General features: G+C 41.0%; 1 protein-coding gene across 3 annotated transcripts in view; it reads left to right on the top strand.

Moving 5' to 3' along the window:
- Positions 1-21460, top strand: part of TXNDC11 (thioredoxin domain containing 11) — a 71610-nt gene that overhangs the window by 22703 nt on the left and 27447 nt on the right. For all 3 annotated transcript variants that reach the window (XM_020281356.2, XM_012784548.2, XM_075995109.1), the window contains one exon: positions 4833-4926. In XM_020281356.2, the coding sequence (XP_020136945.1) occupies positions 4833-4926 (94 nt within the window). The remainder of the gene's footprint in view (positions 1-4832; positions 4927-21460) is intronic.

Here is a 21460-nt window from a genome sequence, read left to right as displayed (position 1 = left end):
ATCCCCATTCATTCTTAAACAAATGTTCATTGTGTACCTGCTCTGTGCCAGGCATTCTCTGAGCTGGAGACATGTAGTGATGAACAAGAGAGAGTCTCTTGTTTCATGGAGTTAGACAACAAATAGGTAAACAAATGAAGTGTACTGGGTTGAATAGTATCCTCCAATCTGCATGGAACTTCAGGATGTGACCTTATTTGGAAATAGGGTCTTTGTAGATGTAATTAGTTAAGGGTCTTGAGATGAAATCATCCTGGATTTAGGGTGGGTCCTAAATCCAGAGACTGGTGTCTTGATCAGAAGAGGAGAGGACAGAGACAAGAGGGCCATGTGGAGACAGAGGCAGAAATTGGAGGGATGCAGCCTCAAACCAAGGAATGCCTGGAGTCACCAGAGGCTAGGAAGAGACAAGAAACGGTTTTTCCCTACAGCCTTCAGGGAGAGTATGGCCATGTTGACATCCTGATTTTGGATTTCTAGCCACCAGAACTGTGAGAGAACAAATTTCTGTTGTTTTAAGCCATTCAATATGTAGTAATTTGTTAGGACAACCCTGGGAAACTAATATATAATAATTTCAGTAATAAGTGCTACAAAGAATAACAACAAAGGGTGATATGGTAGATTTGGGTGCAGGGGGGAAGGGCACAGCTATTTTAGAAGACAGGGCCAACTTCTCTGAGGAAATGAGATTTGAACAGAAACCTAAATAAAGTGAAGGCTATGTGACCAATCCCTGAGGAGGTTAGAGAAAGTGCTCCAGGAGGTGGGAACAGTGCAAATACCTTGAGGGAGGAACAGGATTGGTGGGGGCCAGGGAAGGGGAGAGTGGCAGGAGATAAGGTGGTAGAGGTTTCTTGCCACCTTGGTGTGTTCTGGTGGAACCTTTGGTTGGTCAAGTGAAGGAAAGAGGAACAGTGGCAGTTGTTCTTATGACTGTTCACCTAGTAGCTGTTTAAGCATCTGGAAGTCAAATAATAGAAACACCACCGCTGTAAGCTGGGGTCGGATGATCTTTACACATTGGCAATCATCAGAGTCAGGAGGGACACCCCTAGGTATTAGCAGGGCTTGAAACCTGATTTCAGGTACCCGATGTCAGGCTGGCTCGTGCACTCGGCCAGCTCACCTGAAAGCAGGCTGCCCAAGGCATTAAGTACAGTTAGACAGCCTTAGAGCTGTGTGCTTTGAACCAGTCGGTGGTTTATTTTCATCTGAGCAAACAGGGGCTTGGACCTAGAAAGGTCTCTATGCACATATATGTGTGTGTTTTATTTCCCAAACTCTTCTTTCAGATTTAAGCAAGAACTAAAGGAGACTGAAATCTGTGTAGCTAATTTCATAAATAATGGTATAGCTTCTATTGGGAAGACATTGAAATTTGGGGGAAATGGTTGCATAATTTGGTTTTTTTTTTGTTTTTTTTTTTTTTTGAGATAGAGTCTCACTTTGTTGCCCAGGCTAGAGTGAGTGCCCTGGTGTCAGCCTAGCTCACAGCAACCTCAAACTCCTGGGCTCAAGCAGTCCTACTGCCTCAGCCTCCCGAGTAGCTGGGACTACAGGCATGCGCCACCATGCCCGGCTAATTTTTTCTATATATTAGTTGGCCAATTAATTTCTTTGTATTTATAGTAGAGACGGGGTCTCGCTCTTGCTCAGGCTGGTTTCGAACTCCTGACCTCGATCGATCTGCCCACCCCGGCCTCCCAGAGTGCTAGGATTACGGGCGTGAGCCACCGCACCCGGCCTGAATCTTATCTTTTTTTGGCAGTGAAAAGTAGAAGCAGTTTTGCTTGTAGGGTTATTTTGCATTGTATTATTTGCTGAATTTTTTTGGTCAGATTACTTGAAAATCTCAATACCAGCTCTTCTGAAGATAGAGAGGCTCCTTTGTCCAAGCTATATAGAAACTGCGGTGGCAATGTCAGTGGCCAGAATAAACATTTACACTATAGAAATTGTCCACAAAGGACATCTGCAAATGGTCCAACTTTTATTAATTTTTAAAGGTTTAATTTGAATTTCCCTTAGAGACTCAGTTCATATTTATTTTATTTCCATTAATGTGTGTACACATGTGTGTATGTGTATGTATATACATACATAATTACACACATGCATGTAGATGTATATGTGTTTATGGGCTGAAAATCCACTTCCATGAAACAACCTAAGATGATGTGATATGGGAAGAGGGGTAAAATTCACCTTATTTAACCTCTAGCCATGGAACATTTATTAATAAAATGAATTTAATCCATTTGGTTTGGGAGATTGGTTAAAATTTAAAGATACTTAAATGAGTTTATTTTCTTTTATTTAGTTTCCATTTTTGTTTTTTTGTGTCCAATATTAATTGAGTAGAATTTCTGAATATTTTGTCTTTCTTTGTTCTTAATATGAAAGAAAGCTTATTATACCATTATAGCCATAGGCATGGTTTGAAACTTTAAGAACCCAAATACAATATAGTTCTACTTTAAGCCAGTTATAGGTTGGCTTCATAAAAATGTTTTGAAGGAGTAGGGCAAGAGAAAATCCTGTTTTTAATAACTTTCTGCCTTTTCCTGGGAGGCCAAGGTGGGCGGATTGCTCGAGGTCAGGAGTTCAAAACCAGCCTGAGAAAGAGCAAGACCCCATCTCTACTATAAATAGAAAGAAATTAATTGGCCAACTAATATATACAGAAAAAATTAGCCGGGCATGGTGGCACATGCCTGTAGTCCCAGCTACTTGGGAGGCTGAGGCAGTAGGATCGCTTGATCCCAGGAGTTTGAGGTTGCTGTGAGCTAGGCTGACACCAGGGCACTCACTGTAGCCTGAGCAACAAAGTGAAACTCTGTCTCAAAAAAAAAAAAAACAAAAAAACTTTCCTATTTCCTCAGTTGTTTGTGAAATTGGCTGTTTGCTGTTTTTTTTTAAATGTTAGGATTAAGTATTCTGTCTCAGTTTCTATCAGCATGAAAACCAATTGATTTATTTAAAGGTGAATCTTTAGCCTGGCATGGTGACTCATGCCTGTAATCCTAGCACTCTGGAAGGCTTAGGCGGGCAGATTGCTCGAAGTCAGGAGTTCAAAACCAGCCTGAGCGAGACTCCGTCTCTACTAAAAATAGAACGAAATTAATTGACCAACTAAAAATATATATACATAAAATTAGCCAGGCGTGGTGGCGCATGCCTATAGTCCCAGCTACTCAGGAGGCTGAAGCAGTAGGATGGCTTGAGCCCAGGAGATTGAGGTTGCTGTGAGCTAGGCTGATGCCACGGCACTCACTCTAGCCTGGGCAACAAATTGAGACTCTGTCTCAAAAAATAATAATAATAAAAAAATAAAGGTGAATCTTAAAATAAGCAAGTGGTCTAGATTAGAAAAATAGTATGTTCCACTACAAATCAGAAGTTTCCTCTTTTGTGCAACATGCTGATTTTAAATTTTACCAAGAGTTGAAATGTCCACCTTAACTTTGGATCTGATTTTGTCCCAGTGATCAGATCAGCTTCCACAGTTACTTACTAAGAGCATGGTGCCAAGTGCCTTAGGGCTGGAAAGAAGGATTCTTTTCATTTGCCTAGTGCTTTGCAATTCATCAGGCTCCTCCTTCACAATAATCCCATGAAGAATTGTCCCTGTTTGCCACATCAGGAAACTGAGGCTGCATATTGAAGGTTTCAACCAATGTTATTCATTCAGCCATTAGAGCCTGGACTTGAGCTTAGGTAGCCCAGCCCCCTTTCCTCAGGGATCTTACAGTTTAGCTTTTAAGACAGATATGATTATTACTGAACAAAACCAGACAGAATAAGTGCCATAGAGCCTTCAAAGAAGGAAGAAATGATTGTGAGCAGGAAGGCAGAATGTATCCAGTAGGGCTGCAGTCCCCAACACCCCTGCTCCAGGCCACAGGCTGGTACTGGTCCCTGGCCTGTTAGGGACCACGCTATAAGCTTTGCTCCCTGCCCACCCCCTGTCCCCCAGTCTGTGGAAAAATTGTCTTCCGGTACAGTAGGGGACCCTTAACTGGTTTGGCAGAATGAAGAGACATTCTATGCTAAGCTTAGAGAAAGGAAATGAGCAGGTGGAAATGAGTTTGGGTGGGTGGAGGAGCCAGAGGGCAGGAGGTGGGTCCTCTGCAGACTGACCAGACAGTGGGTTCTGGGTTACGGGGTAGGGAGGGAACCCCTTGAAGGGGCTTGATCACAGGTGAAGCCAGTGAGATTTAAACTGATTTTAAGCAAGGTGTGAAGTATGTTTGGAATGAGTGAGAGGAAGCAATTGGAGACATCTGAAAAAGGTTACAAAGAATTATTGACATAGCTTGCCTGGAGTTAAACAAAAGTGAATGAGCGCCTAAACTTGATGGTGAGGTTTTGAGCCAGGGGCCTGGGAGAGTTGTGTTGTCAAGAGAGGGTGGAAAGACCTACTTAGGGGGAGAGGAAATTTCAGCATTGAATGCCCCTGAATAACCACTGTGCAATCCCATCAGAGCTGCTACAGCTCCATCCCTTACCCTGTTGGTTGTCCAAATGGAGGGGAAGTTCAACGCCGACTTGGCACCTTTCTCATGTGGTTAGGCTTTTTTAAGAAAATGAAATGCAACACCCCTCCATAAATGATGGTTCAGTTGTGAGGCAACCCTCTAGTAAGGCATTGGAAAAGTTACTGGATTTGGTTTGTTTTTAATAAAAGTTGAAATAAACTATTTGAGTAATAAAAAAAAATGAAATGCAACAAAATGCAATAATTGTCACCTAATAGTGTCATGTCTTATTTTAAAATACCTTTCGCTACACTGTGCCTTAGTTACCTACCTCTGCTTTTGTTCCTACAGCCTGGAGTACTCGGGTACTTTGACTTCAGTGGCTCACCCCAGCCTCCTGGTTATTTGACCTTTTTCACTTCAGCATTGCATTCATTAAAGAAAGGTAACAGTGATTCATATTACGATATTGGTACTGCAACAGAAATGTATTTCTATTGATATCTTTTATATATACTTTCTAATTTGCTTGATTCCTTTTCTCAATGTATTTTTACTAAATATTTACATTGTTTAACATTCTGTCATTAGCAAACAAAAAGTACTATACTATTTCAAATATTTTCTCTTAAACGTTAGCTTTTTAAGAATATAGCTTGGGCCAGGCATGGTGGCTCACGCCTGTAATCCTAGCACTCTGGGAGGCTGAGGCAAGAGGATCGCTTGAGGTCAGGAGTTTGAGACCAACTTGAGCAAGACCAAGACTCTGTCTCTACCAAAAATAGAAAAAATTAGGTGGGTATGGTAGCATGCCTGTAATCCCAGCTACTCAGGAGGATTGCTTGAGCCCAGGAATTTGAGGTTGCAGTGAGCTGTGATGAAACCACTGCACTCTAGCCAGATGACAGAGTGAGACTCTGTCTCAAAAAAAAAAAAAAAAAAAATTGATATATATAGCTTGCCCAAGATCGAGGTGCCAACAGGGAAAAAAAGAAAAAAAGATAGCTTGGTCATATTGTATCTGCAATTATATATTTTGCACTTTAAAATTTATTATATCCTTTTTTGTGTATAGTTACAAGTTTTTGTCTGTGTTTTCAGTGGTTTTCTGTCAGTTGGATATACTGTAATTTAGCAATACATTTCCTTTGGGAAGTATTTTTACAAGTATAAAAGTTATGTTGTATTACAGTATAAGCCTATTGCCAGATTCACTTTTTCAAATCCATATTTTCTTAGTTGAATCATTTATTATTTGAAGTCCTTTTTAAATTAAACATTGTATTCTATTAATTTTTCCATGTTGTTTTGTATTCTCTGTCCAGTCATGACCTCAAGGCCTGCCAGTTCTGTCGGGTACATTTTCATCTGCTCACTTGTCTCCATCTCTTTCATTATCACTCTGGTCCAGGCCCCCTCACCCACACCTGGACTAGACCAGGTAAGTGGACACTTACTTGGTGTCCACTCTCACCCCTTCTTCCTCACACTGTGGCCTGGGCACATGCTGGTCCTTTTGCCCGGAAAGTGTCCCCACTTGTAGGGCCCAGCTTTCCATCTGTCAAACCCCCATTCATTCTTCAGGGTCTGGTTCAAATATCACTTCTGCAGGCCAGGGAGGTGGCTCACACTTGTGATCCCAGCACTCTGGGAGGTAAAGATGGGAGGATTGCTTGAGGCCAGGAGTTCAAGAGCAGCCTGAGCGAGAGTGAGACCCTGTCTCTACAAAAAATAGAAAAAATTAGCCCGGGATGGTGGCACACGCCTGTAGTCCCAGCTACTTGGGAGGCTGAGGCAGGAGAATCACTTGAGCCCAGGAGTTTAAGGTTGTAGTGAGCTATGGTGACACCACTGCACTCTAGCTGGGGCAACAGAGGAGACTCTTGTCTCAAAAAAAAAAAAAAAATTACTTCTGTTATACAATTGAATAACTGATCCCTCCTAATCGAAATTGGATACCCTGTTGTTTCTTTCATAGCACTTGATGCAGTTTGCATGTGGTTACAAGATGATTTGTTTAATGTCTGTCTTCCTCCCTAGACTATGAGGTTTCTGAGGCTAGGGACCATGTATCTTCAGTTTAGTGTTCTTTCTCCAGTGTCTGGCACAGAGCATGGGCTCAATCAGTATTTGCTGAGTGAGCCATCAGATTAATGGCCCTGTTATACCCCAATAGATCAACCAAAAATATGTAATCATCCTTTTATTATTATTTTTTGGAGTGTTCTAACAGTATACTATTAATATGTCAAATAATTATGCAACTGACCATTTTAATAAATACTGTGAAGGTTTTATGCATAGAGAATCTGTATTCACATTTTTTTGTCTTAAAGACGTTGAGGGAGAAAATCAGGCTGTCATGTCTGTTGTCCACTTGAAACACTTTGGGTTTCGTGGCTTCAAGTGACTGAGAAGACTTGGTGAATCAAAGTTTGAACTTTGAAAACAAAATACTGCCAACTTAAATAAGCTTAAGAAGCAGACATTCAAAGCTCTTCATGGAAAATTAAATAAAGCTCTTCGAAGAAGAAGATAAGGCCTGAACTAAAGATTAAATATAAAAGGGTAACCTAGAGCCATTTACTGAAATGATGGTAGCCTGAGCTGAAGAGGATATTTCAAGATCATGGAAGGATGTTTTATTTAGTTAGCTTATATTGTGGGCTACTGTGCCATGTTAGTGAGAAATAAATCACTCATCTTAAATTATGTTTCCATTCAGAGGTTTCTAAAATGGTGTTCCTTTTTGGAAAAACCCTTCCAAATACAAGACGGTAGCCCTTTTTCTCCTCTTTTTTCTTTAAGCAAAGGATGAGATAAATAGAGGTAAATAAAATAGAGATAAGGCCATGTGAGGTGGCTCATACCTGTGATCCTGGCACTCTGAGGGGCTGAGGCAGGAGGATTGGTTGAGGCCAGGAGTTCAAGAGCAGTCTGAGTAAGAGTGAGACCCTGTCTTTATTAAAAATAGAAAAATTAGCCAGGTATAGTGGTGAACGTCTGTAGTCTCAGCTACTCGGGAGGCTGAGGCAGGAGGATGGTGTGAGCCCAGGAGTTTGAGGTTGCAGTGAGCTAGGCTGATGCCACCACACTCTAGCCGGGGCGACAGAGAACCTGTCTCAGAAATACAAAAAATAGGGATAAAGTAAAGTCAAAAGGGATAAATGGTTAAAACTTACTCAAAGGTACAGAATGAACCTCCTTTGTCAAATCATTAATTTTGACAAATGATTATATGAAGCTTTTCTCATAATAAATGCAGTCTGATTTACCTTTCCTATACTTCATCCCTATCCTGTGATTCTAGTTGGCTCTTACAAAATTCTGTTGCATATGCAAGTTTGCAAGAACTGAGATTAATTCTGATTAATCCTTTTTTACCTCATTTTTTTGTGGCTAAGTTCCCACTTAAGCTTAATGAACCATTTTTAGAAGAGAAAGACACATTTGGAAATGATTTTTCATAATACATACACTATGAAGGATTACCTAAAATAAATCTTGCCTTGGGCATCTGGGGTTTGTCCTCGCTTTTCTTTCTCCTACTCCGAAGTCAAATGGTATTTTCTTTATTATTAAAAACAGATGTGCACTAAGAGAAACACGTGCACACTTTTTTTTTTCAGTTTCAAATGTAAATTCTAGGTCAATGTCATGTTTAGATTGTGTACACAAATCAAGGCCTGAGAAACATTTGACACACTTAACATTTGGTTATAGAGAGCAAGCTGAAGAAGTGTTTAGACTATTATGGTAGAAAGCAGATACTCTGGTTCAAGAAGTCACAAGCAGTTACAAAATGCACATGTCTTTTGATTGCTTTAATGATTTTTTTTTCATTATGTGTTAGAAAGAGCCAGGATACTCTGTGAGTTCCACATTTGTTTCTTGAAGCCAGCCGGCTGTCAGTCTGCAAATAATTTGAGAGTGTACCATGTATGAAACATTGTGACTAGGTGCCGTGGGGCATGTTAACCAGGGGAGCTGGTTCCTGCCCTCTAGTATGTGGGGGGTTGAGTTTGTAAGGTCTGTTTTTTTGGTGCTTTACTATTCCCGTAAGCCTACTTGTCTAACATTTGATGTTTTTACACATTACAGTAAAGAAATTAAGACAAATTCACTTAGGACCTCAGCACTGTAACATGAACTGTTTTTTTTTTTCCTTTTGGTTTTCACTATCTCCTTTCATCTCAGTTATCTGTGTCCTTTTACCTCTTGATCTCTCAGCCTGAGTGCTGATGTATCATTTTATGTAGGCTCACCTCTTAGGTGGTATGGGCAGGCACCCTTTGTTATATTTCTTTTTTTTTTTTTTCTTTCTTTTTTTTTTTTTTTAGAGACGAGGTCTCGCTATGTTGCCCAGGCTGGAGTGCAGTGGCTATTCACAGGCGCGATCCCACTACTGATCAGCACGGGAGTTTTGACCTGCTCCGTTTCCGACCTGGGCCGGTTCACCCCTCCTTAGGCAACCTGGTGGTCCCCCGCTCCCGGGAGGTCACCATATTGATGCCGAACTTAGTGCGGACACCCGATCGGCATAGCGCACTACAGCCCAGAACTCCTGGGCTCAAGCGATCCTCCCATCTCAGCCTCCCGAGTAGCTGGGACTACAGGCGCGCGCCACCGCGTCCGGCTGTTATATTTCTGTCCACTATTTTGCTAGCCTTTCTACTTTTATTATTTTTTATGTTGTTACATATATTTTCATGTAGTTAAAATCTCTGGTTATTTTTCTTGATGTATTTTTTTCTGACTATCTGATGACTCATTATTTTCTTCTTTTTTAAATTTAAAAATTATTTAGCATATAACACTACCTGGCTTTACCTTGGCTTAACATACAGAGTACAGTTGATTTTCCCCCTTCTTATTGGTTGATTAGTTAGCACCATTTACAGAATGATGCTTCCTTCCTTTTCATCATGATGATGCCTACCTTATTACAGAATATATTTTTTCATGAAGTTGAGTCTATTTTGCTGTTTTGTTTTGATTTAGATACCTATTTTTGTATGGGTAAATATAATTTGATTTCTTGCTTTGTTATTGCCTAGTGAAGTCTGGACTCCATTTGCTTTATTTAGGTCTTGTTTTTTACAGAATGTTCTTTTATATTCATCCATGCCTTGGGCTGGATTTTGGTCGGAATTATGTTAAATGCATAAATTGACTTGAAATTAATTGACATGTTCATAACATTTAGCTTCCCTTTCTAGGTTCACAGCATGATTATTCATTTATTCAAACTTTCCTTTTAATTTTTTATAGTAGGTCATACATATCTTTCATTAATGTTTAATCATTTCAAAGTGCTGGATTGTGGGCTTGGCAGCTTTGTGTGTGTTTCAAGAGCCTGGAGGAATCCACTCTCCTGTACTTCTTTTTTTTTTTTTTTTTGAGACAGTCTCGCTTTGTTGCCCAGGCTAGAGTGAGTGCCGTGGCGTCAGCCTAGCTCACAGCAACCTCAAACTCCTGGGCTCAAGCAATCCTGCTGCCTCAGTCTCCCAAGTAGCTGGGACTACAGGCATGCGCCACCGTGCCCGGCTAATATTTTCTATATATATAAGTTGACCAATTAATTTCTTTCTATTTATAGTAGAGACGGGGTCTCGCTCTTGCTCCGGCTGGTTTCGAACTCCTAACCTCGAGCAATCCTCCCACCTTGGCCTCCCAGAGTGCTAGGATTACAGGTGTGAGCCACTGCATCCGGCCTCTCCTGTACTTCTTTACTCTTCCTGGACTGCAAAGCCTTTTCCTCTTGGAACCTTTTCACATCTGATCTTAGCAGACAGGATTCTTTATTCCTTTACTTAAAAAAAATTTGGTAGAGGGATCGTATTCTGAAGTTGCTAGCTTAACTTTTTTAATCTTCTAATTATTTCATTATTTGCTATAAAAACCTGTTCTGGTAAAATGTTGTTATATTCTGCTATGATTCAGCAACATTTTTTAAAAGAGAAAATTTATAGCAAATTTTTTTTTTTGAGAGAGAGAGTCTCACTCTGTTGCCCAGGCTAGAGTGCTGTGGCGTCAGCTTAGCTCACAGCAACCTCAAACTCCTGGGCTAGAGCAATCCTACTGCCTCAGTCTCCTGAGTAGCTGGGACTATAGGCATGTGCCACCATGTTTGGCTTATTTTTTCTATATATTTTTAGTTGGCCAATTGATTTCTTTCTATTTTTAGTAGAGACGGGGTCTCGCTCTTTCTCAGGCTGGGTTCGAACTCCTGATCTCGAGCGATCCGCCCACCTCAGCCTCCCAGAGTGCTAGGATTATAGGCGTGAGCCACTGCACATGGCCTGGTTGTATCAGTTTTATAAAGTGAATCTCATCCTTTTGGATAAATACATGACACTCATCCCTGACCCCGGCCTGTAGCAAATTTTGATCTTGTTTTTCATCTGACCTACAAAAGGAGTACAGTCTAGTCTAGAGGGAAAAACGGTGGCCTAGGAGCCAGCAGGAACCTGCAGCCTCAAAGGCCACATGTGGCCCTCCAGATCCCCTTTTAATAAAGGGATTTGTTCTGTGAAGTCTAGATTCTGTCAAGGGGCCACACTCAAGGATCCAGGAGGCCACATGCGGCCCCAAGGCCACAGGTGCCCACACCTCTGGTCCTTATTACCCTTTGCCCCAGACAGGGTTTGTAAACTTGGAACAAAATATTTAACGTTTCTGTTAAACATTTGAGTTTGTCTGTCTGTAAATTTGAGGATGGACACAAAGATAAATGCCTATTTTATAAGGCCAAATTATGTGTGAAATACTTTGTGAATAAAGTAATAGCTTGAAGTCTATAGTACCTTAATTATAAACTAAGCCACTTGGCAGAAAGCACCTCAAATAAGTATTGTGTTGGTTTTAGTGAAAGCATCTACACGGGAAATTATGTCACTTGACTGGCCAGCAAGCCTGGTCTTTCTCTCCCCATTCCTGTGGCACCCTGGACCTGCTTCTGTTTATACCGAATGATTTTCTCAGTGTGGAATTGACTGAATCTCTCTTATCAGAATAGGATCTGATTGTTCAGAAACTGTTTACTGAGTGCCTTGAAGCCAGGGTTTTTGTCTTCTTGCTCCTGTAGGTGTAATGTCCTGCTTTAGCATAATTGTAGCTCAAAGGATGAGTGAATGGCTAGTAAAGGGTACTTGAGAAGGATTATAGCTGTGGGATTTTAAAGGTCGTATTGCTTCCCTTCCCTTCCCGCCACCACCCCCATTTCTGGTGCCTGGCCCCTCAGGTTCCATAACCAGTGTGTAGGAATTGCCCCTGCTGGGCTCATTCTTCTTGCTTTCTCTTTCCACTGGCTTCTCACTGTCTCCTGACAATAGAATCCTAATGAATTGAGTTGAAATTGATTCAGTAACTAAATGTCACCTTGAAAATATTAACTAAAGATAATGTTTCCACTCCTTTCTACTGCCTTCAAGAATTTCTAAATTTAGTTGACAAGGAAACCTTGTGACATTAGTTTTCTGAGGAACAGCCTTTGGGAAATCTGTTCTAATGAAATTTTTTAGAGGAAGAACTTCTGATTCCAGTGCAGGATTCTTCTACTCCACCAGGTGGCATCTGATCCTTCTAAGATTTGCTTATAGAACTGAGTCAGGACACATAAAAAGTACCCTCTTCCATATTTATTTATTTAGTTAGTTAGTTAAAGAGACAGGGTTCACTTTCTTGTTACCTAGGTTGTAGTGAGTGGCACACTAATGGCTAACCATAACCTTAAGCTCTTGAACTCAAGCGATCCTCCTGCCTCAGCCTCCTGAGTAGCTGGGACAACAGGTGCACACCACTGTGCCCAGCTAATTTTTTTATTTTTTGTGGGGATGGGATCTCACTGTCTTGCCAGGCTAGTCTCAAACTCCTGGCCTCAGTTGATCCTCCTGCTTTGGTCTCCCAAAGTGCTGGGATTATAGGAATGAGCCACTGTACCTGGCCTTTCCATATCCTTATTCATGAAGAAAGTTTTTCTGGAGCACTTTTCTATTAGATTGTGAAATTTTTTTTTTTTTTTGAGACAGAGTCTCACTTTGTTGCGTAGGCTAGAGTGAGTGCCATGGCGTCAGCCTAGCTCACAGCAACCTCAAACTCCTGGGCTCAAGCAATCCTCCTGCCTCAGCCTCCCGAGTAGCTGGGACTACAGGCATGCGCCACCATGCCCGGCTAATTTTTTCTATATATATTAGTTGGCCAATTAATTTCTTTCTATTTATAGTAGAGACAGGGTCTCGCTCTTGCTGAGGCTGATTTCGAACTCCTGACCTCGAGCAATCCGCCTGCCTTGGCCTCCCATAGTGCTAGGATTACAGGCGTGAGCCACCGCGCCTGGTGTAGATTGTGAAATTTTATACAAAGAGATCTAAAGGGTAGGATTTTCTTACCCTGTGTGTGACATTTCTAAAGGCATTGAAAAAACAAGGGACTGACAAGCAAGGATGATTTGGAGGTGGCTTTATTTTCTCAGGTACTTGGGTCTAATTCTTAGGTCTTTGGACCAGGCCTTGGGTTCTCTGAGAATGGAACAGGTTTTAGGATCACTGGATTTTCTTGGATAATCTCATTCATTATCATTATACTCATTAATAGATCTTTTTCTAATTATCTGCCTGTGTTCTGAAACCCTCTGGGTACTGACTAATACCCACTAGAAGAAACACATTAAAAATTCCATACGTTTTGGCCGGGCAAGGTGGCTCACGCCTGTAATCCTAGCAGTCTGGGAGGCCGAGGTGGGCAGATTGCTTGAGGTCAGGAGTTCGAAACCAGCCTGAGCAAGAGCGAGACCCCGTCTCTACTATAAATAGAAAGAAATTAATTGGCCAACTAATATATATAGAAAAAATTAGCCGGGCATGGTGGTACATACCTGTAGTCCCAGCTACTCGGGAGGCTGAGGCAGGAGGATTGCTTGAGCCCAGGAGTTTGAGGTTGCTGTGAGCTAGGCTGACCCCACAGCACTCACTCTAGCCTGGGCAACAAAGCGAGACTCTGTCTCAAAAAAAAAAAAACAATTCCATACTTTTGTTTCCACCTCTAAAACTGACTTTAACTACATTGCTATTATTTTAGCAAGGGAATCCTTGTATTTCATGGGAGATGCCTTCTTATTCCTGTTATGACTTATTTCTTAAGTTTTGCAAATGTTGCTAGATAAGAATTAAGACCCAGAGACCTCCCAACTCGTGGAGTTTAGATTGACAAGCATGATTTCTTAATTCTCATACATTTGAGGATCTACTATGTGATACAGCTTTAAAGATGAGTACCCCTCATTCCCTGCCATCAGCAGAAGCCACCAGCTAGTGTGGCCAACAGGTAGGGTTACTCACAACCATAGGTGAGAGTGCAGTGCCAGATCTGTGCAGGCTTCCTTGTAGCATGGAGGCAGGGAGGCTGGGGCTGGGGCACTCAGCAGGTGCTCAGCCTCTGTGAGTGTGTAAGAAACTACATGAAGAGTGGAATGTTGATGGGGATGGGGAAGTCAAAAGGCCTGTCTACCTTTGCTTTGGCTTCAGGAAGCTCAGAACCAAATTTAGGATTCATTGATAGATTTTTGATTCCTTGAACCCATATATTTGAGAAATTGCACCATTTTCACTTTCTAATTGTGATACATTCTACCTTTTTAAAGTTGTCCTCTTTTAGGGTGTGTGTGTGTGTGTGTGTTGGTCCTATTTCTTCCAAGTTTTTTTTTTCCTTCATATTTGGAAATTGAGATAAGAGTCCTTGACAAAGAACAAAAAGGGTTAAAATATTGGAAAAAATTTTAGGGATTACATAATAAAGTCACAAACTTACAGTCTAACAATTCTCTGCAGAAAAATCCAGTTCTAGTCTGTACTTGACTACCTTTCATTTTTCCAGTTTTATAGATGAGGAAATTGAAGTTCTACGAAGGTTGTTAACTTACAGAGGGTCAATGTGGTAGGTAGAATAAGGGCTCCCCGAAAAGGTCCACTTCCTGGTCATTAGAACCTTTGTATGTATATGTACATGGCAAAGAGGAATTAAGCTTACAAATGGAATTAGGTTGTTATTCAATTGACTTTGAGATTATCCTGAGTTATTGAGGTGGGCCCAGTATAATCAGAAGGATTCTTAAAAGTAGAATTGAGAGGCAGAATAACAGAGTGATGTGATGTGAGAAGGACTTGTCTGGCCATTGCTGGCTTTGAAGATGGAGGAAGGGGCCATAAACCAAGAATGTGGGTGACCTCTGGAGCTGGAAAAGGCAAAGAAATTGATTCTCCCCTAGAGCCTCCAGAAGGAACATGCCATGCTGTCTAGGGCAGTGTTGATTTTAGCCAAGCAAGACACATTTTGGGCTTCTGCCTTCCAGAACTTTAAAATACATTTGTGTTTTAAGCTACTAAGTCTGCCATAGTTTGTTTGTTTTTATGTTTTTTACTTCAGCATATTATGAGGGTATAAATGTTTAGGTTACGTGTGTTGCCTTTTCTCCCCTCCCCCCCCCAGTCAGAGCTTCAAGCGTGTCCATCCCCCAGATGGAGCGCATAGCACTCATTGTATATGTATATACCCATCTCCTCCTACCCACTCCCATCTGCCTGATGCCTAATAAATGTTATTCCTATATGTCCACTTAGGTGTTGATCAGTTAATACCAATTTGCTGCTGAGGACATGTGGTGTGTATTTTTCCATTCTTGGAATACTTCACTTAGTAGAATGGGTTCCAGCTCTATCCAGGAAAATACAAGAGGTGCTGTATCACCGTTGTTTCTTATAGCTGAATAGTACTCCATGGTATACATATATCACATTTTATTAGTCTACTCATGTATTGATGGGCACTTGGGTTGTTTCCACACCTTTGCAATTGTGAATTGTGCTACTGTAAACATTCGAGTGCAGCTGTCTTTTTTATACAGTGTCTTTTGTTCTTTTGGGTAGATGCCCAGTAATGGAATTGCTGGATCAAATGGTAGATCCACTTGTATCGCTTTAAGGTATCTCCATATTGCTTTCCACAGAGGTTGAACTAGTTTGCAGTCCCATGAGCAATGTAGAAGTGTTCCTATCTCTCCGCATCCACGCCAACATTTATTGTTTTGGGACTTTTTTATAAAGGCCATTCTCACTGGAGATAAGTCATATCTCATTGTGGGGGGGGGTTTGTTTTGTTTGTTTTGTTTTGTTTTTTGAGACAGAGTCTCACTGTGTTGCCTGGGCTAGAGTGCTGTGGTGTCAGCCTAGCTCATAGCAACCTCAAACTCCTAGGCTCAAGCGATCCTCCTGCCTCAGCCTCCCGAGTAGCTGGGACTATAGGCACATGCCACCATGCCTGACTAATTTGTTTCTATTTTTAGTTGTTTGGCTAATTTCTTTCTATTTATAGTAGAGACAGGATCTCGCTCTTGCCAAGGCTGGTCTCGAACTCCTGAGCTTAAGCAATCCTCCAGCCTCGGCCTCCCAGAGTTCATTGTGGTTTTGATTTCCATTTCCTTGATGATTAGCAATGTTGAGCATCTTTTTATATGTTTGTTGGCCATTATTCTTTCTTCTTTTGGAAAGTTTCTGTTCATGTCCTTTGCCCACTTTTTGATAGGGTTCTTTGATTTATTTCTTGCTAATTTTCCTGAGTTCTAAGTAAATTCTAGTTATCAGCCCTTTATTGGATGTGTAGCTTGTGAAAATTTTCTCCCATTCTGTACATCGTCTGTTTGCTCTGGTGCCGGTTTCTTTGGCTGTGCAGAAGCTTTTTAATTTGATCAGGTCCCATTTATTTATTTTTGTTGATGTTGTGATTGCCTTTGGGGTCGTCTTCATAAATTCTTTGCCTAGGCCAATGTCTAGAAAAGTATGTCCAACGTTTTCCCTCTAGAATTCTAATAGTTTCACACCTTAGGTTTAAGTCTGTCAAGAGACTCCTTGAATTGATAAATGAATTCAGTAAAGTCTCAGGATATAAAATCAATACATACAAATCAGAGATCTTTCATATATGCCAATAACAGTCAAAGTGAGAACCAAATCAAAGACTCATTTCCCTTCAAAATAGCAACAAAGAAAATAAAGTACCTAGGAATATATTTAACTAAGGAGGTAAAAGACCTCTACAGGGAGAACTATGTACCACTGAGGAAGGAAATAGCAGAGGATGTAAACAGGTGGAAGACCATACCATGCTCATGGGTCGGTAGAATCAACACTGTGAAAATGTCCATACTACCCAAAGTGATCTACAGAGTCAATGGAATCCCTATGAAAATACCATCATCATTTTTCAGACATTTAGAAAAAATAATTTTACACTTCGTATGGAACCAGAGAAGACCCCGTATAGCAAAAGCAATCCTAGGCAATAAAAACAAAATGGGAGGTATCACTTTACCAGACTTCAAACTATACTACAAGGCAATAGTAATTAAAACAGTTTGGGACTGGCACAGGAACAGGGACACTGACCGGTGGAACAGAACAGAGAGCCCAGATATAAAACCATCCTCATAAAGCCATCTCATCTTTGACAAAGCAGACAAAAACATACACTGGAGAAAAGAATCCTTATTCAATAAATGGTGCTGGGAAAACTGGATAGCCACATGTAAAAGACTAAAACAAGTGCCATAGTTTGTTAACAGCAGCAACAGGAAGCCAATGCAGTCACACACCAGTCAGTGCTAGAGCTGAGATAGGAACCCAGACCCTGGTGCCGAGCCTTGCTCTCTTCACTCCTACCCCACTCTGCTTGTGGCCATTGTGCTCTGCTGGGCTGAGGCCGGTGGTTCATTTCGGTGATTCCCTCCTCCTGGCCTTGCTCGTGATATTGCTTTAAATGTAATTCCTTTCCCTAGTTAATATCCGCCTTCCTAATTTTTCAGGGCCAAGTGGAAGTCCTATGGGTTGATAACTGTTGCCTCTCTAACATGATGTCTGGCACTCTGTGGACATCACATGGAGATTTTCATACCACAGGCTCCCCTTTTTCGAACTCCTATTGCACTGATATAGGCTGTGTCTCCTATTTAGCAACTTGTGTTGGTTGCTCATTTTCCCCTGGACTTTAGTAGCATGGTCCTAATAAGAAGTTCTCATAGGCATGGACCAAAGACTCCTGATAAAGCATTTTAGTGGCAAGTATTCTGGTGTGACCGCGGCCTAGTCATCACATCTCATTGGTCTTCAGGTTCCCCATCTGTAAAATAAGGGAGCTTTTAGGCTGGATTACCGGCTTATGCCTGTAATCCTAGCACTCTGGGAGGCCGAGGTGGGCAGATAGCATGAAGTCAGCAGTTCGAAACCAGCCTGAGCAAGAGTGAGACCCCGTCTCTACTATAAATAGAAAGAAATTAATTGGCCAACTAATATATATAGAAAAAAATTAGCCGGGCATGGTGGCACATGCCTGTAGTCCCAGCTACTCGGAGGCTCAGGCAGGAGGATTGCTTGAGCCCAGGAGTTTGAGGTTGCTGTGAGCTAGGCTAACGCCATGGCGCTCACTCTAGCTGGGGCAACAAAGTGAGACTCTGTCTCAAAAAAAAAAAATAAATAAATAAAAATAAATAAGAAAAAAAAAATTAGCCGGGCATGGTGACACATGCCTGTAGTCCCAGCTACTCGGCAGGCTGAGGCAGCAGGATTGCTTGAGCCCAGGAGTTTGAGGTTGCTGTGAGCCAGGCTGATGCCATGGCACTCACTCTAGCCTGAGCAACAAAGCAAGACTCTATCTCAAAAAAATAAAAATAAAAAAAATAAGGGAGCTTTGCCCTAGTTGCCTGTAAGGGACACTTCAGCTTAAAAATGCAATGCCGCTTGGCCTGGTTTTGTATGCCTGGGATCAATGTTTTTTACATTTTTAAAGAGTTGTATGGAGTAGAGGAGGATGAAGAAACATGTGACAGGGACTTCATCTAGTTGACCCCGTGCTAGACCGTAAGAACAGCTTGAGAGGGGGTGGAGGACGGTTTCTAAGCAGATATGTTTGTTTGAGTAGTCCTTCCTTCCCTGAGGGTTTGTAAAAAAAGGAATTTAATTGAAGTACATAAGAGGGAAGTTTTTGAATTGATCATTTTAATATTGTGCTTTGGTATTTATTAAATGAGAATAGCTAGTGTGAGGGTGTTTACTGTCAGGTTAAGTATATCTGACAATTCATATTTAGCTTTATAGTTTTTCTCCTAAACTAAACTATAAACTTTTTCTCCTAAACTATGTTTCTCCTTTCCTCCTACCTAGCTCGTAAGAAAGAAAAAAAATCATAGCTAAGGAAATTACATGTTTACTTAGAGTTTAGCAGTACTTTGGCAAGCACCAGAATATATCTATGGTGCCCAAATGCCAGATTTTTTCCTAGGTAATTGCTTTGTGCTTTATATTAAGAATTTTGAAAATATACAAATCTCAAAGTCACATTTCTGGGGAAAATGCAAGTAATAGTGATAGTTTATGCGTTGAAAACAAGCATTTCTGTAATGTTACATTTCTTTGAAAGTTTTTTTGTTTTTTTATTTTGATGGATGTATTTATCATTAGAAATGTATGAAGTCATCATCTAGTAATGGTTATGAAGCATTTGAAGAATGAATCACTGTGTAAATGTTAAGTATTAATAGCATTGGAAGGGTAGTTTTTAATCCTTTTTTATGTAATCCTGTTGTTCTCCTTTTTCTGACTTATCCAAAACCTTGGAAAGAAGAGTGGGAAAGCAGAAGTTAATAAAAATGACAGAGAGTATAGAATAAAATGAGGATTGTTTCTGAGCAGATGGAAGATACCGGGATACAGGTTTGCATTTTGGAATATCACTATTCCCAGTATAAAGAAATGAGAAACGTTTCCCCAGGGAGTAAAGGACTTCTTAGCCATGCTGATTAAATGCCATGTGACTTAATCCAGTGGTATTTGTTTTGAAGTATATCATGTGTATTTGTTAGCAGTTATCTTTATGAGTGTTTTTCTTGACCTGGTATTCCATTTTGTTCCATGAGCCTTGAGAAATTAGCTCACGTGGAAATCTCCTGGATAGGAGATGGCCAGCTCTGATGAAGAGAATTCCATGTTGTTCAGCTCTGGCGTTTCTATGTGTTCTTTCAGTGTATCCTTGGGTACCGTACTTTATAGTACATCAAATGCTATTAATATTTACGGTGGGCCTCTGAGAGAAAACTAGTTTCAAAAGCTTAGTCTAGATAGAGTTAAGGTCTAGAGCCCTATATTTTTCTTTTTTTTTTTTGACGCAGAGTCTCACTTTGTTGCCCGGGCTAGAGTGTCGTGGCATCAGCCTAGCTCACAGTATCCTCAAACTCCTGGGCTCAAGTAATCCTCCTGCCTTAGCCTCCAGAGTAGCTGGGACTAAAGGTATGTGCCACCACATCCAGTTAATTTTTTTCTATTTTTAATTATCCAGCTGGGCCAGGCGCAGTGGCTCATGCCTGTAATCTTGGCACTCTGGGAGGCCGAGGTGGGTGGATTGCTTGAGGTCAGGAGTTCAAGACCAGCCTGAGCAAGAGCGAGACCCTGTCTCTACTAAAAATAGAAAGAAATTAATTGGCCAACTAAAAATATATAGAAAAAATTAGCCGAGCGTGGTAGTTCATGCCAGTAGTTCCAGCTACCCGGGAGGCTGAGGCAGGAGGATCACTTGAGCCTAGGAGTTGGAGGTTGCTGTGAGCTAGGCTGATGCTACGGCACCCCAGCTGGGGAAACAGAGTAAGACTCTGTCTCAAAAAAAAAAAAAATAATAATAATAATAATTATCCAGCTAATTACTTCCTATTTTTGTAGAGATGGGGTCTCGCTCTTGTTGAGGCTGGTCTCAAACTCCTGAGCTCAAGCGGTCTTCCTGCCTCAGCCTCCCAGAGTGCTAGGATTATAGGCATGAGCCACCACACCTGGCCTAGAGCCCTATCTTTTCATTTTTGAAGGAGAGAGGGAATATGTTCTGAAAAATAATCATTTCCTGCTGTTGGAGGGATTTTCAGGAAAAAAAATTGAATAAAAATTGTCTTGTGTATCCTTACCAGATAATTGCCCGTTATTAATACTTATTGGCTGCCGAGGCGGGCGGATTGCTTGAGGTCAGGAGTTTGAAACTAGCCTGAGCAAGAGTGAGACCCCGTCTCTACTATAAAGAGAAAGAAATTAATTGGCCAACTAATATATCTAGAAAAAAAATTAGCCAGGCCTGGTGGCTCATGTCTGTAGTCCCAGCTACTTGAGAGGCTGAGGCAGGAGGATTGCTTGAGCCCAGGAGTTTGAGGTTGCTGTGTGAGCTAGGCTGACACCATGGCACTCTAGCCTAGGCAACAAAGTGAGACTCTCTCTCAAAAAAAAAAAAAAAAAAAAACACAAAACAAACAAAAACCAAAAGTTTTCTAATAACTGAGCTATCACTTTTAAGTTTAAGTTAATCAAAATTAAATACATTCAGTTCCTCATTGTTCATATTTCAAGTTCTTAATAACCACTGTGGCTAGCAGATACCATCTTGAACAGTACGGCTCTGAACGTTGCCTAGTTGCAGGACCTATCCAGGTGTCCTGAAGAAAAGCAGTTGTTTAATAACTGCTGAATAACTGTATCTACTGAGTCTCCCACAGGCACATCCTAGAGTTCATGTTTCAGAGTGTGGTCCCAGCAGTCTATTAGTTCGTGAGTATGAGCTATGTACCTTTTCTTTCTGGCAGGACCCTTTATTGTTTAATTTAAAACACAAATTAAAATTCTGTTCTGTTTCTTAACAAAAAATAAACTATTCTTATTTCTGGAATGTTTGAGAATATTAACATCTTGCCACACTGACATGATTCGTAGGTTAGAATATGAGTGCTTTACTGAAATAATAAACTGAAGTTTTAATATTTAAAATTGAATTTAAGACAAACGATAGTAAGCACAATAAAGTATGGTCATCCTCAGTATATGTGGAGGCTTAGTTCCAGCACCCCCGCCCCCACCGCATATACCAAAATCCACACATATTCAGATCCCGCAGTTGGCCCTATAGAA

The sequence above is a fragment of the Microcebus murinus genome, chromosome 19 (assembly GCF_040939455.1).
Source record: "Microcebus murinus isolate Inina chromosome 19, M.murinus_Inina_mat1.0, whole genome shotgun sequence".
Lineage (NCBI taxonomy): Eukaryota > Metazoa > Chordata > Mammalia > Primates > Cheirogaleidae > Microcebus > Microcebus murinus.
Note: the sequence above shows the minus strand (reverse complement) of the source record. Positions and strands in the feature narration are given on the sequence as shown.